Genomic DNA, 16,064 nt, shown 5'->3' with positions numbered 1-16,064 from the left:
TGATCACTTCGAGCAAGGCGTGAACATAATTAAGATTGAACTTCACTTAAGGTAAGTTCGTTTAATCTTATAATTATATTCACGCCTTGCTCTCGTGATCACACTGTAGATTTTTAGAGCGATTTGAGATTTATTTAACTATATTGTTGTACTACCAGAAGGTAATCAGTCAAACCAAGAACTACTTTAAGCTGAAATAAGGTTTATTTAATATAATTTAGTAAAGGTAATACACAAAAACGGTAACTTACAATAAGTTTTGAATAATAATGTGCAAAACAGTAACAACGAACGAGAACATTGTTCATATGATAACAAATTATATCTAAACAATAAATTTAATTAACAATAACTCAAAAAAAAAAAACAAACTAACATTGTAAGATGGACCTAGCAAATTCGTTTTTATTGATTACGGGGCGATTATAAAACTTTGCAAAGGTATCTGACCTTTCAGACCAGCCAGCTGTGCTTCTTATTAAGTCTAAAGATACACCCTTATTTTTTGCCGTTGAAGTGGCTGTGTGCCTTACGCTATGTGCTGAAAAAATCTTTATATCCACACCACTGTTTCCCAGGGTGCGCTTTATCCAGCGACTGATGGTTTGAGACGTTGCTGGTTTCCATGGTTTTTTAAAAGTTAAAATTAATTTAGTATTTTTCAGTCTTAAATCTTTAGTTTTTTGCAAATAAACGTCAAAGGTTTTTGCAGCACAAACTCTAACGTCCTTTTGAAAATAAGGCACATATAAAACAGGTTGAGATCTATTAATACCCGAAGTTTTTGTTTTACCACTTATAAAAATCTGATATCCTGTCTCATTTTTATGGATATTATCCATTTCGATAAGGGAGAACGTTTGCACACGATGGGCTGTTACTAAAGCTAGCAGCGTTACAAACTTATAAGTTAATATTTCAAGGCTTAGGTCTTCGTTTGGATAAAAGGCCTTTAAATAATCTAAGACCACGCTCGGATCCCAAGTGTAGTTATATTTTGGTTTACTTGGTCTAAGGTTTTTTATACCTTGGAAAAATCTTTTAATTTGAGGATCTGACCCTAATGTTGGTGAAGTTATTAGAGCAAGTGCTGACCGAGCGCAGTTTAGAGTACCGTAGGCAGCGCCTTTATTAAACATCTCTGTCAAAAATTTTAAGGTCCAGTCAATAGACAAAGCGTACCTATCTATATTATTCGCTGAACAGAAATTCCACCATAGTCTCAGGCAACTATTATACTGCCTTGTAGTTCCCTCGGAAAGTGAAGATAACATTATCTGGATACTTTCTTCTGGGATTCCTCTTATCCTGAATGCTTGTATGATAACAATCCTACCGCCAGGGAAAGGTTCCGCCAAAGAGGGTGAGGCTTCCTGTCAACAGATAAGAGTAATTCTCTATTAGGATTTAAGATGATAACTTCCTGAATAAGTAATTTATTAAACAAAGGAAACCAGGGTTGTGTTGGCCAATAGGGTACTACCAAGATAACTGTGGCCTTGTCAAAAATAATTTTTTGCAATACTTTTGTTATTAAGGAAAAAGGAGGGAAAGCGTATGATGTTTTTTCCTCCCAGGATATGGTAAAAGCATCGGTGGTAAGAGCATCTGGATCTGTATGCCAGGATATGTATTTCGAACATTTTTTATTATTCCGACTAGCAAATAAATCTACGTCTGGCTGTCCAAACGTATTACAAATTTTTTGAAAGGCCCAATTAGCTAATTCATACTCTATATCTTGCGAAATTTTTCTCGATTCAAAATCCGCCTCTATGTTATCCTTTGATTTAATGTAAACAGCGACTATGAAAATATTACGTTCTTCGCACCATTTCCAAATTTGCCTTGATATTTTGTTAAGTTCTGGAAATTTAATTCCGCCCATGCGGTTAATATACGAAACGGCTGTTGTATTATCAATGCGAAGCAGAACGTCGCAATCTTTTAAATTTTGAGCAAAACATTTAAGGGCGAAACCTGATGCTAATAGCTCTAATATATTAATATGGTAGGATTTTTCCCTACAGCTCCACTGACCACTGGCTCTTTGGTTATTACAACATGCACCCCACCCTCGTTTAGACGCATCTGAGAAAATTTCTATCGCAAATTTTTGTGAAAGGACTAAATAATTAACAGATTTTAAAATATTGGATTTCCACCATTCTAAATCTTCCAAAATAAAGCGTGGGATAGTCATTATCGCGTTATACGACCCTCTGGATTTAATTAAAGCCAAATACTTGGCTCTTTCTAAATTTTTAATATATAATTTCCCATATTTTAATGCAGGGCATGCTGCAACTAATTTCCCGACAAGCTTAGAAAAATATCGAACGGTACAATTTTTTAATCTCAACATATTATCAATCCATTTTTTAATGTCATTCTGTTTTTCTCGAGGGAGCTCCAAGGTCATAGTCCTAGTATTAAATGTAAACCCCAAGAAGGTGCATTTTCTTCTTGGACTAATGTTAGATTTTTGAAAATTTATTACAAAACCTAATCTTTGTAAAATATCTAAAGTTATTTTTACATTGTTTAAACACTCTTCAAACGACTCCCCCAATAAAAGAAAATCATCCAGGTATACGACCGACAAAAGACCTTTAGATCTCAGAAAATGTAAGACAGGCTTTAAAAGTTTCGTAAATACTCTTGGCGCAGTACATAACCCGAATGGGATGCAAGTGTATTCATATAATTGGTCTTTAAAAGAAAAACGTAAGTATTTTCTATGGTCTTTGGCTACTTTTATCAGAAAATATGCCTCTTTGAGGTCTATAGTAGCCATAAACATGTCTGGGGAAAGAAACTTTACTACTGTTTTTCTATCTTCCATTTTAAAGTGTGTTGTTTTTACAAATTGATTAAGTTGTTTTAAATTTAAGATTAACCTGTTTTTGCCATTAGGTTTTGTAATTAAAAATATTTTGGAAAGGAATTGCCCCCTACAGGGTTTACATTTTTTTATAGCTCCAATTGTCAGGAGGTGTGAAATTTCATTCTGAATTTTTTCTATATCGCTTTTAGACCATCTTTTATTAGCAAAATTTATTTTTTGGCTTACTTTCTTTATGAAAGGTATTTTATACCCTTTTACCCATGAAATTATTTCAGGGTCTTTTGTAATTTTATACCACTCATGTACATAATGAAACAATCTACCTGCTCTAAAACCTACCTCGTGAGTAGACATGTTGCTATTGTCTAATAACGATAACGGGGCCTCTCTGGTTGTTTCCTGTTGTAGGACTGTTCCCTGCGCTGATATTGAGCACGATGACTGTTGTGGAACTTCCTCTTGAAGCTCTGAGATCCCGCCAGGACTGATGAGCGTCGAGGCGGGGCCCTGGAGTTTTTTGGGTCGCTGGTTTTCTTTTTAAGAGGCAAAACCTTTGGTTTCAGCAGCTCCTGTCCTGACTTTTCAATTTGTTTAACATTCTTAATCCTCTCACCCAAGTTTTCTCCGAACAACCAGGTGTCAACAGCAGTTCCAACAATTTCCTTCAAGTGTTTGTCTAATCCAAAACTTACAACATTTTGCCTGGATATTGACTGTTCGTGGTGAATGTCTGCAAGCAGTCTTGCCCCATCACTTAGCGCTTCAATTATTGGTATCATTTGGTCCCCTTCCTGTGGTTCCAGGGAAATTAACATCGACAATGCCTTACCCAAGGCTGCTAAGCTTTTTCCCATCTGTGATTGGACTTTGACTAGCCGTTCGTCCCTTTTAATGGCTGTCTCATTGATGGCGGCCAAAACCTCAGGGTTAAGCTTGGGTGATGAACAAGATAAACAATTTTTAGGTACCTTGTATTTTTCCATAACTTTCATTTTTTCTTCGTCCTTCATACCAGACTTTAATATGCTCTCCCATTGGAGTGCAACGTCCTTCTGGATAGGATCAGCAAAGTCTTCTGTTTCGTTTTCACGACATAAAAGGTTCAAGATAGTCGGGTCGATGTTAACCTCAACCGGGGGCGCCTCGCCTGCAAGGCAAATCGTTTTTGATTAGTCATGATTATGACCTCCTAGCTGACCTTACTCAAGGTCACCAGGGAAAATTTGAGAAAAATAAAACAATAATATGATCCTTTTCTTGTTCAAGATCAGGTCATATTCTTTCGAAATTGGTTTGCACTACAAAACGTTAAGCAAAAAAATAAAATTAAAATTTAAACTTACTGTCGTTTTCGGCATCACTCTCCGTGTCTATGATAATTCGCCGAAAACTTGTACTGCCCTTGCCCCTCCTGGAGCTTGGCCTAGAACGACCTGCATGTCGTCGTCCAGCTGACGATGTAGGTTCAGGCGAAAATCGACCATCTGCACTGCTTGAACGCCGCTGGCGTTTTTTACTCCTATGTTTTTCTTGTAAATCTCGGATTTTCCGTCGAATGTTACAGATCTTCCGCTCGGTACTATCCTCTGAGTCTATACTATCGCTTGAAGAAGAGTTTTCCGAAGTTGAAACACTATATTTTCTCTTATTTCCCATTTTTTTTGTACACGACACGCGACGACCCGACACTAACGCACGTAAATAAAAACTGAAGGTAGGCTCGACGGTGTGCGGGGATATGGAGGGAGGTTTGTTTATTTCTTTGGTACCGATACGTGGCGCCGACAGAGCGGACGAATACTACAGTGTGATCACGAGAGCAAGGCGTGAATATAATTAAATAGTTTTGTTGTTGTTAAGGTACCCAAAACAAAAAAATAGTATAAAGTGTGGCATATCGTTGTACTCAGGAGACCGAGTTCTTTCAAAAACTGAAATAAAAAATGCAGGTCCGTATTTAAAAATATTAAGTCGGCCTCTGTATCTCACAAATTATCAGCTAATTTGAACATCTAAAAATACTGTCAGATAGCCCTAATAAAGTGGCTATGAGAATATGCAATTAATTTTTTGATTTTCTGAAAAGTAACGACAGGAAAAAATAAAGGTGGTTTTCAAAAAAAATCGTTTTTTCCAAAAAACTCAGCAATTCTTGAAATTTTAAAAACTTTTTTGATAGCATCTTGGTGAACATCCCAAGGTGCAACTTTGCCCTAATTTAACCATCTTCGTATCTATCACGGTTTTCGAGATACCGATGCTCGTACCTCGAATTTGTAGCACCCTGTATAACATATATAACCATACCTGGCGGACATAATAATTGATAGACGTATTTTATTGCTTTCGGTAATTTCCTGTTCCACCGGAAATGGCTACAACCCTTGATTTTTAAATTATATCCCCGTATTTTTTTTACTTTATTGGATAACATAGCACTGTGAATAGAATGACATATCATGTGTCAACTTTTGACACTTTTGCATATTTTTTTGAAATTATAACATGCGGTTCATGACGAAAATTTGACTCGAAATACCAAATGTGTGGTACCAAATTATTGTTCCATTTGAAAAGATTGAAATGTGATTAAAAATACGGTTTGACGACCTTTTAACCGGCCAGGAGAAGACATGAAAAACACTAGACGATCAAATCTATTTTTCCAATGATTTTTGATTAAAAATTAGTGTTTTTAACTTAGTCATGGCACTCTAGATTGAAATTTATAATATGACTCTTCTTAAGCCAAAATGTCAAAAGTTGACATGTGATAAGTCATTCTATTCAAAGTGTCATTTTAAAGGTATTTTTTTTGAAAATATACCGAAGGTCCCATTTAAAAATCAAAAGTCGTAGTCATTGCAGACGCAGGAAGAGCATTGGTGAAGCAGGAAGTGGCCGAAAATAATTGAATACGTCAATAAATCCTAATTTACGTCATATACTAACTTACCAAATCTCGCTTATCTAAAAAAAATAAGAAAGTTATAGGGGTATACGGACAAACAAAGCACATTTGGATTAAAGGTAAATTTGAGGTAAATTTTGCGCAATGAAGTTGTTTTGGTGTTGCAATGAACTTGCATATTTAGTATGATATAAAAACATATTAGTATGATTTAAAAACAATAACTTCTCTATTATATTATTACTATTTAGATATTTTTTTGGACACGGCGTATAAAACAGTTTAGGGTTTAGGTTAAATAATTTAATTACGGCTGACTTATCAACGTATATTTATTTATAATTTTATTTTAATAGCTCATTATATGTAAACATTATCAGTATTAAATAGTGGGTAACATTTTAATGAACACAAACTTTTTCCAACTTGTTGACTAAAGATCTCTAGTAAAAGGGGTTAAGGGTAGGGCATTATTTATTCAGCACTTATTAAAAAAGCAATGTTACCTCCACATAATGTAAGTAGTATTCAGATGTAGGTGGCACACCGTAACGAGCAATAAAAGTAGAAAAAAAAGCTCACGGGGATCCAAAGACTTACTTCCATCAGAATTGCAAGTGCCTACAGAACAATCTCTACAGAGGCAGTAGGCGTAATCGCAGGGGTTCCACCCATAGACCTATTAATAGAGGAAAGGAAGGAAATTTACAATGGAGTACAGAAGCAAATCGCGAGAGGGGACCTACTCGACAAGTGGCGAAAACATGGGTAAGAGGTATAAAAAGAAGTTGGATAATTCTGATATTAGGCAATGGATATCCAGGCCATTCGGAGAGGCTGATTACTTTGTCACGCAAACTCTATCGGGACATGGTTGCTTTATGAAGTATCTAATGGAAAGGAAGAAACGCGAATCAGATAGTTGCAACTACTGTGGAAATATTGATGATGCAGAACAAACACTGTTTAGATGTACGAGATGGGACTACATTCGTAATGATTATAAAACTCATACCTGATCAGTTCTCAATACGGAAGATATGATGAAATATCTCACTGGGACAGAAGAAATGTAGAAACTAACTGCAGGGATAATAAGACAAATATTAGAGAAAAAGGAAAATGACATAAGAAGACAGTAAACAGACAGCTATCATGACGAAGTAATGCGGAAGCGGTTTCCACCATGATCAGTGTTAGGGAAGTGTGTTTTTTCAGCCGGTAAGAATCCGGCACTACCCGGCACTAACGACCATGGTTTACTGTTATTAGAGTGCTGGGTGTCTTATGCAAGATTTGGACGAAGTAGTCCCAAGTAGCATTTGGACGTTATCTAACGTCGGGTATACGTCGCGTTCAATAAACCCGACGTCGGGTACCAACGTCGGTTCGACCGCTTGACGACCCTTATTTGCACCTAAATGGGGAATACAGATTCGGGTCGCCTCGACGTCGGTATCTGACCTAAAAGGGAATGTAATTCTACCAATTACCAACGTCATATTACGTTGGATTTTAATCACTTAAAATTCGTCGCTAAGCACTTACGTTACGTTTGGTTTCATATTCGCTACCAAAAATACATAAAAACCTAACCAAACTACCTAATTACAAATGGATTCATAATCACTTCTCGAATATAACTATAAGTGCCTATCTAATTTCATATTATGATAATTTTGAATCATTAATCCAGACATCAGTTTTGTCAACGGAAGTGACTTTCTTGATATATCTGGTTAAAATACTCCGGAAAACAACGAGCGCTTTCAAAATTAGGTAGATTTATGAAATAAAAATATCTATAAAAAAGTAACTCGCAAAATATTTTTTTTTTATTTTCTAGCTGGTTTAATCATAAAACTGTACTGTGGTTCCCCCCAAACTCAACCTTATCAATATTATTCTACTAGAAATCGAAATGTGAATATAAATTTTAAAAACAAAAAACGATTTTAAAATGGCTGACAATCGGATACGTGTTAAGAATGGCGGATTTCTGTGTCCGACTTAATATGAACTACCAATATACACTACCAATACCAATATACAATTCCGACCGGGTCTCCAACATTAGTCGTCTCACACGACCGAAGTCATCAAACCGGACGACCGGCAATCGTATTATGACGTATATAATTCCAACGTACGCCACGTAACCTCACTTTGCGTATCAGTGATTTGTGGATTTGTGCAACTATATTTTAGTTTTTGTTTTCTCCTTAAAAAAATGGGCAGCCACTTTTTTAAGCCTAACCTCACATGTCGGAGGAGGATGGGGTCTGCTGGTTTCCTAAGCTAAAAAATGAAATTAAGATGCACCAGTGTAATGCAGCATCTCTTCCGGATAAAAAGCATTTACGGGTGGAGGCAAGACATCACTACTACTATTATTATTTTGCAAAAACTTCGACCTCTTTCTGTAAAATGTAGATGAATGTCTAAATGCATTTTTAGTGTTTTTTTAGGCATAATAAAAAAATTAAGTTTGTTTACAAAAACTTTTTATTAGGTTATGTTCATGATGTTCATTAGGTCGCAAATGCTACCTAATGGGTTGTATTTACCGACGTAAATAGAGATACGTAAATTAGGTTATAAATATGAACAATATATTGGACGTTACTTTAGGGATTATCAGTGAGACGTATTCTATTCGGACAACGGGTAGAAGCTAGTTCAAGTATATGTACGTCGTGCAAGCCAACGTGGGAACGACGTTGGGAAATTAATAAAAATGGTACGTTGTTATTTTGTACGTCGACAGATCGTTGGATTTACCGACTCGGATTCAACGACGTCGCTTTTAATAGGAAAGCGACGTCACAGGTCGCATCACCAGCACCCGACCTAAATTTGCACAAAGTCTGACGTCGCTTCAGGTCAGATTTAGTTCGAAATCAGATAGATGCTACTTGGGGTCGCGATCGGATCGCGATACATCGATCTACAAAATTTGGATCAGGTGCGTTTTGCGGGGATACACTTTTGGGTGGGCATGATCCTCATCGATTGTGTATCTCAAGAATCGGTGAATTGGTTGGTGGAAATCGCACCTAATCTTAAAAATTGGCAAAGGCCGGAACTGGTTGCAGTGAAGGGAGAAAACAACCCTAAAAGGGCGGCTAGATATCACGGTCTTTCTGCCGACGAGCAAGGGGAAAGACACCACCTACCTGCTGAGCCTCATCCAGGGTCGGAACTTCAATGTAAGGACATCGAGTTGTCGAGTCATCAACTCGAGGGAGGAGGGTCATGGTCAGGTCCTCATAATAGGAATTGATCTCAAGTCCAAGGAGGCAATAGCGGTATCAGGTCTAAGGAGAGACCAAGTTAAAGAGGTGGAGAAAATGGAGACAGATACTCCAGCCTCCACCTCACGGGTTCCTCAGGCGGAGGCAAGCTCCTCGACTGTGAAGGGCGGCACGGAGAGGGCCAAACTCCAACCGTGGAAGAGTGTGTACCCTCGGAGGAAGAACTGTTTTCAGAGGAGGATGGGAAATACCCTGTCCCCTCTACAACAGCGGTATGATGGGTTATAGACTGTGTGATGACTCAAGTAAGGGGACACAATAGATCTTTAAGGTCGCAGTGATAATCCCCTCCTCTTACTCATTCTACATTCTATGCAAGATTTTCTTTCCCACAAACAAAAAAAAAGATATAGGTAATAATTAATTTATTAAATTTATTTTCCTGTAGTGCTTCGTCATCCCACAATTACCCTCTGTACACAAATGTGGAATGACAAAGCACTACAGGAAATTATATCCTCTGACGTGCCAGTAGGAATCCCTAAATCTGAGAGCTTTTAATGTCTGCCGATAAGATTATATGAAAAGCCAATGTAAACTGAATTGACAAGGTCTTGTGATATGATGTTTCTATAAAAAAAAACTGTATTGGCTGGTTCGAACGATAATGCCAAACTTTCTAAAATAAAAAATAATTCTTCGTTTTTTAAATGGAACAACCCACATATTATTTCTTTGTTAGATGGAGATTAAAAAATGAATACATTTTGTATTTCAAGTATTTTAAAATTTTTAACGATTTTGCAATTACTCGCGTTTATATTATATATGGCTCTTTTAACCGTAAAATACCAGAAAAAAGTCATTAGGTGACTTTGTTAAAAATTACTTTTGAAAAGCCCTATGTAATAATATTGGGCCTGATTAATAAAAATGAAGCAATTGCTTTTTCTTGAAAAATCTTAGCAAATGCTTAAAGGGAAGTGAATAAAATGTTAAGCAATTACTTGACCTTGTAGTAATTGCTTCAAATCAAAGGAAAAGTTGAAAGCAAAAGGTTTTGCTTAGAACTGTTAAGTATTTCCTTAATAAAATATGAATAAAGCTGGGAATTGCTTTTGCTACACAAGCAATAGCTGTTAAATTTTCAAGCATGCACTATACCATCCTTACATTTGCTTGAATTAGTTTTGTTGTGACATTTGTCTGATTTCCATCGTAAAATGGCAGAGTTTTTGAATCGTAAAGTAAAACTCTACAAATTACGCAAGGAATGTGTAGAAGAAGATTATCGAAAATTATACCGTTTTAGTCGTGAAAATGTAGAATGGCTTGCAAACTATTTGCTAGAAGAAAGTTTTGAAACACGTGTTTTTTTTCCTTTTTTATTTCGGGAACATGGGACTTAATAAAACCTGATTTTTATGCATCGGTTAAGCTTGATTTTCATGCATCCGTTGTCCGACGATACGTTGATACGATATTAATTTTATTGGTAGAATTTAAAAACTTTGATTGGTTAGGAAATATAGCAGTTTTTAAATTTATTGCATTTTTATGACTCCGTTTATCGGATATACGTTGTCAAGAAAGAATTTGTTACGGATGCATGAAAATCAAGCTTTATACATTGATACGATGGTCCGACGGTGCTCTGATTGGTCATAGCGTTTTCGGGCCACTTTTCATCCGTAAATATTTTACTGCAGCCCGTCAACGGACCCGTTCATACGATAACGGACGTTTTGACACTTTTATGACAAATTTAATCTAACCTTAATAAAAATATAAGTAAAATAGCAAAATCGTTATGGAAACGAAAATATAAAATAACACCAACGTATATCCGATAAACGGAGGCATGAAAATGCAATAAATTTAAAAACTGCGTTATTTTCTAACCAATCAAAGTCTTTAAATTCTACCAATAAAATTAATATCGTATCAACGTATCGTCGGACAACGGATGCATGAAAATCAACCTTAAAAAATTACTTTATTTTCTTTTAATTTCCTAACGAAAATTAACTGCTTGTCTTCTTGATTCTCCTCAGAGTCGGAATATTCACTACTGTCAGACATATTGCAAATTATATTTTTGTCAACACCTAAAAAATAGACCTAGTAAACACGTTTGTACGGACAACTGAACGAATGGAGATACCGCAACGTAAACAAAATAAAATACCTCTTGACAAGTCGACACAGTAATTGCTTACACTACCCCGGAATGTCTAGCAAATGCTTAATATTTTTATTCTTAGGAATTTTAAGCAATTGCTTGTTCTTACAGCTTTTGCTTTTTAGGTTTTTGCTTTTGCTAATCAGCAATTGCTTTTAGCAATTGCTATATTTTTATTCATTAGGTCCATTATATTAATACGAATATCCGCAAAACCGTTAAAAATTTTGAAATAGGTACTTTAAATATAAAAAATTTTTATTTTTTTATTTCCCATCTAATAAAGAAGTAATATACAGGATATTCCATTTAAAAAAACAAAGAATAACATTTATATTTCAGAAAGTTTGCCATATAATTTTGAACAACCTGTATGACTTGATATTACAATTTTTATAGGAAAATTAAGTAAAGACCAATTAAAGTAAATACCTAGAATAGTTTATATTTCAGAACATTCCTTGTTTTCCTTGTTTGTTATTTCAGAACATTCCTTGTATTGAACATTTTTAATAATTTAAAAAAAAATAAAACAAATATTTTTTTTTATTTATTTATTAATATCTCTGAAACTAAATATTTTAGGATTATGTAAAGTGATCACAAAGGAAGCCAAAAATGCAATATTATACAGCGTGCTCCTTTTAAAAAATCATCCTGATCCACTCACACTTTTTTGAGCCACCTTATAGAGGTTAAATTATTTTCCTGAAATACATCCTAATATATACTTTACGTTTGCACTTAATCAAAATCCCTAAGTTTTTCATTTTAGGAGCTACAGATGCCCGACTCACAATTGCTGAACCCTGTATTTATGTACTTACTTTTAGCTAAATAAATTTATTTACAAAAAATAAGGTTTTCTTTTTTATATTATATTGTTTTGTCGTTTTGTGTTTGGACATTATAAATAACTAATTGACACATATGTACTGTAAATCATTTGTAACTTTGATTGAATGACAAATAAAATAGATAGTTGTTAGAATTTCAGAACCAGGCCCCCAATACATAGTAATGACAAATAAAATAGAACTGTTTTCCTTTTAATCGTTTGGAAAACATGTTCAGATTCTAATCAAAAAGCGTTTAAAAGAAGTTTGTATAAAAATTACAAAACAATGTAAACAAGGTTTATTATTATCAATACACTAAAACAATTTCTTCTGAATAGATTCAAATTAAAAAAATATATACTGAGTTAGGGCCTTTGCAGCATTTTATATATTTTACAAAAATAATATGGAAATACCAATGAGAAATGATGCAGCAAATACCCCTATTCTTTGGAATAAGTAAGTTAATCATCTCGTATTTATATTTAAATAAATAATCAATATTTATAGTAAAGGAATAGAGGTAAAAAATCTGTACAGGGTGTCCCATTTTCGTGTTTTTATGAGATTTCTCGTTTTTGTGTAGAGATGCGGTTTTCACTTCACTGTGCTACTTTTTTATGAAACTAAAGATGCTATAAACAAATTTGTCCTAGAACAAATTTGTCCTAGGCCTCTTAGTTTCTGAAATACAGGGCGAATTTGATTTTGTTGCATTTATCCACTAACCTCGTATCTCGTTTATTTTACAGCATATTGAAGGCGAAAAGCACTGAATTTTACGTGAGAAACGTTATGGGACCGTTTTTTACGTAGAATTCAGTGGTGTAGCTAGTTTTTTGCTAAGAGCTTTTTTTCTCGAAATATGACCCAAACTTTTTTATGTTTTTTTTAAAATTAGTAATCCTCTATATTTTTTTAATTTTATTTGCCTTTTGTTGGTTGCCTTTTAAGTTTCCTAAAAGATATATACCTACTCTACAGTATGTCGCGGGATTATCTTAACAAGAGAAAAAACTTTTGGACTTTTTAGATAAAGAACAAATTAATAATACAACCTTTATAAAAATAAATTTTCTTAAACATTTAGTACCATCAATTTTGAAGCCTAGAAGCATCTGGATTTTTAAGATTAATTTGACGCAATTTATGAAACTATGAGACGCATTTTGTAATAAAAAATTTGAAATCGTAGAGCGAAACAGATTCGAATTGATATCTTCAATCAATAAATTTATTGAAAAGTATCAACAACATCATCAAAATAGTTCCTTCAATTGAAAAATGTGTTAATAAACAGAACGATGACAGGCCGACGGTAATACACAGAGTGTCAAAAAATAGTGTTTCTATTTTTGGTGAGTTTTATAGATAAAAATAAGACAAAGAGTTCCTATAAATATATGCTCTAAAATGCTTCCTGATGAAGTTATAGCCCTTGGAAGGGTAATTAGTATATTTTGTTCATATTTAAGAACATAGATAAACCGTTTTTCTTGAAATTTGGTGCCTTTACTTAATTTTATTGCCAAATCGAATAGCGATACTGTAAAATGCCCCGAAAAGGTACTTGCCATTAGGATAGAAGGCTAACTGGTGGTAAGGTACTGGTGATACTTCTTTTATCCTTAGAGATACAGTAATTTCAACAAATGACATATATTATTGATATCTTGAGAAAATGCAGTTTTCATAAAAAAAAATTTTGCTTGTTCTAAAATGGTTACTCCCGTTTACACTTTTCCAACTATGTCCTAAAAATCAAACAGCGTTTCTGTGGTTATATCAATTCGATTTCATTTGATTAACGTCATATTCTTTGCTGTTAAAGTATCATATTTTCCAATAGCTATCATCACCCTTACCATCGAACTAAATATACTTTGTACTTCTTTAACATTTTAAAACACCCAAAAATATTACGTTAATTAAAATTATATGAATATCAATCTATCAAAGAATGAAAACAAATTTATATTACCATAACTCTGGTTGACAGTTTTATCTAAAAGCAGCACAAAAGCAAAATCCTAGTTAAATTAAATTAAATTAAATAATAAAAAAATTGTGTGTGCACTATGTGCGCATATTTGAAGTAAAACTTCTTACTAACAGCTATTAAATTAAAGGATTTAAAGGACATATTTGAAAAAGTGTAATTTCAAATGCAAAAAGGTACGTGCTAAATCGGACGAGTTTTTCGCCACTTTTTCTCTCGTGTGTCGTCTCGCGGCCTTGAATTTTTACTCCCAGCGCCCGTAAAAAAGTGTCACTTCAATAATACTCTTTCATTAAAGTAAAGTGATTTATAATAAAAAGTTAAATAACGCACTTTTTTACCATATTTATTAAAGGTAGTACAAATTACTAAAAAAAGTAATTACGCATTTCTGCTTTTTTGATCCATTGCCCTAACCTCAGTAAGATTACGACGAGTGTTTAAAATTGCAACATGTCACAATTTCTCTGTATCTGGGTTTCTAAGGAGGTAATGAAAATTTTGTTTACAGAATCTTTAGTTTCACGGAAAAGTAATGGAGGTTCGAGAAAACCTCAAAATTCTGTTTAATGATAGCAAGAAAATCTTTTGTAAACAAAATGGTACATTCTGGACACAGGTTACGTACTAGCAGACCCGACTAACTTCGTACCTCCTATTCTGAGCGAATTGAGAGTTTTTTATCACTCTTGTGATACGGATGACTGATCGAATGTTGTGGAATGGTTGTCAGTTCAGTTGAAGTATTTTCAATGTATTTCAATATAATTCTTGAATATAATATTTTCACATTATTCTCCATTGAATTTCTATTCTATAATGTCTAATAATTGACATGCAGTGTACATCCACTGGCGTAGCTAGGCGTGGGCAAAGTGGGCCGTCGAGCGATGCCACCAAACCGTTTGCTATAAAAATTAAAAAAAAAACTTAAAAAATATTGGCCACACTCGTCACTTTTCTGAACATGAAATAACAACAAAACATAACTCCTAGTTTTACGCTTTAAAAAGACACAGTAGCCTTTCGCTTATTTAAACTTGGCGCGTGTGACGAGTGGGAATCCGGTATATCAAAGCGAAAGAAAAAAGCAGAGATAACCGTAGGTAATGAAGCTGTCGGTGCTAATGTGAGAACATTTTTAAATAAAAAATTTATCGACCTCTGAAGCTGCAGATTTAGATATGACTACTGAGTCTCAAATGAATGAAGCGAATATGTCGCCAGAAGCAGAAGAAGTTAAAAACAAAAGTCTTTCAATCGTTGACAGATCAGAATTAGAAACAAATTATTTTCAAAAGAATGATGAAAGAAAAAGTGAATCCAACAAATCTACAAGTGGCATTGAGCTCTATGCCTTCCCGCAATCTTGACGCTGGCACATTACACAGCTACAGCAAATTTTCGGGAGAACAACGAATCAGAATTTGGGTTCCCCAACAAAATTTAGATCTTAGTAGTGAATATTATCCAAAATATGAAAATGAAAGACTCTTTTCGAATTTTTATTGTACGAGAAAATTGAGCAATGGCGAAAGACAGCATCGTAGGTTGTTAGTATATTCAACTTTACAAGACAAAGTAAAGAAGACATTAACACAAGGTTTACTGCTCTCAGTGAATATTAGAACAAATTTTGGATTCTGGTACGACATAAACAATTTAAAATATTTGCCAAATAACGAGATTTTTGATTTTGAAGCACTGTAATGATTTTAGTGTAGCATTTTAAAATGGAGAAAGCAAAGTGACACAATCTTATGAGCTTTACCAAGAACTACAACTTTTAGTGCCTAATCTACCAAACTCCATTAGAGATGCCAATCAAATGATTCAATATCTAATTACAAATTATTTGAAAGACATCTATCCCAATGTTTATATTGCTATTAGAGTAATGTTGACTATGCCTGTAAGTACAGCTTCCGCAGAAAGAAGTTTTTCGAAGAAGTTAAAAGTTATAAAACACTATACTTAAGAAACAGTATGAAGCAGGACCGACCATCTGCTTTAGCAAAACATTCAATCGAA

At 34.4% G+C, this 16,064-nt stretch overlaps 1 protein-coding gene across 1 annotated transcript; it reads right to left on the bottom strand.

Annotated features, from left to right (window-relative positions):
* Positions 1 to 1,112: 1,112 nt before the first annotated feature.
* On the bottom strand, positions 1,113 to 4,545 carry LOC115886315. The gene is made up of 3 exons (XM_030905410.1): positions 4,192 to 4,545; positions 3,188 to 3,995; positions 1,113 to 1,373 (listed from the first exon to the last, which is right to left on the bottom strand). The coding sequence occupies exons 1-2, from the start codon at positions 4,502 to 4,504 to the stop codon at positions 3,214 to 3,216; spliced, it is 1,095 nt and encodes a 364-aa protein (XP_030761270.1). The 5' UTR covers positions 4,505 to 4,545; the 3' UTR covers positions 1,113 to 1,373; positions 3,188 to 3,213.
* Between the last annotated feature and the right edge of the window lie 11,519 nt (positions 4,546 to 16,064).

This window comes from Sitophilus oryzae, unplaced genomic scaffold, assembly GCF_002938485.1.
Source record: "Sitophilus oryzae breed Bouriz unplaced genomic scaffold, Soryzae_2.0 scaffold_482_pilon_pilon, whole genome shotgun sequence".
NCBI lineage: Eukaryota > Metazoa > Arthropoda > Insecta > Coleoptera > Curculionidae > Sitophilus > Sitophilus oryzae.
Note: the sequence above shows the minus strand (reverse complement) of the source record. Positions and strands in the feature narration are given on the sequence as shown.

Coding starts and splice junctions, on each gene's coding strand:
- LOC115886315 (XM_030905410.1), bottom strand. CDS start 4,504: ATGGGAAATAAGAGAAAATATAGTGTTTCAACTTCGGAAAACTCTTCT. Junction 3,996..4,191: donor GAGTGATGCCGAAAACGACA/GTAAGTTTAAAT, acceptor TTTGCCTTGCAG/GCGAGGCGCCCCCGGTTGAG.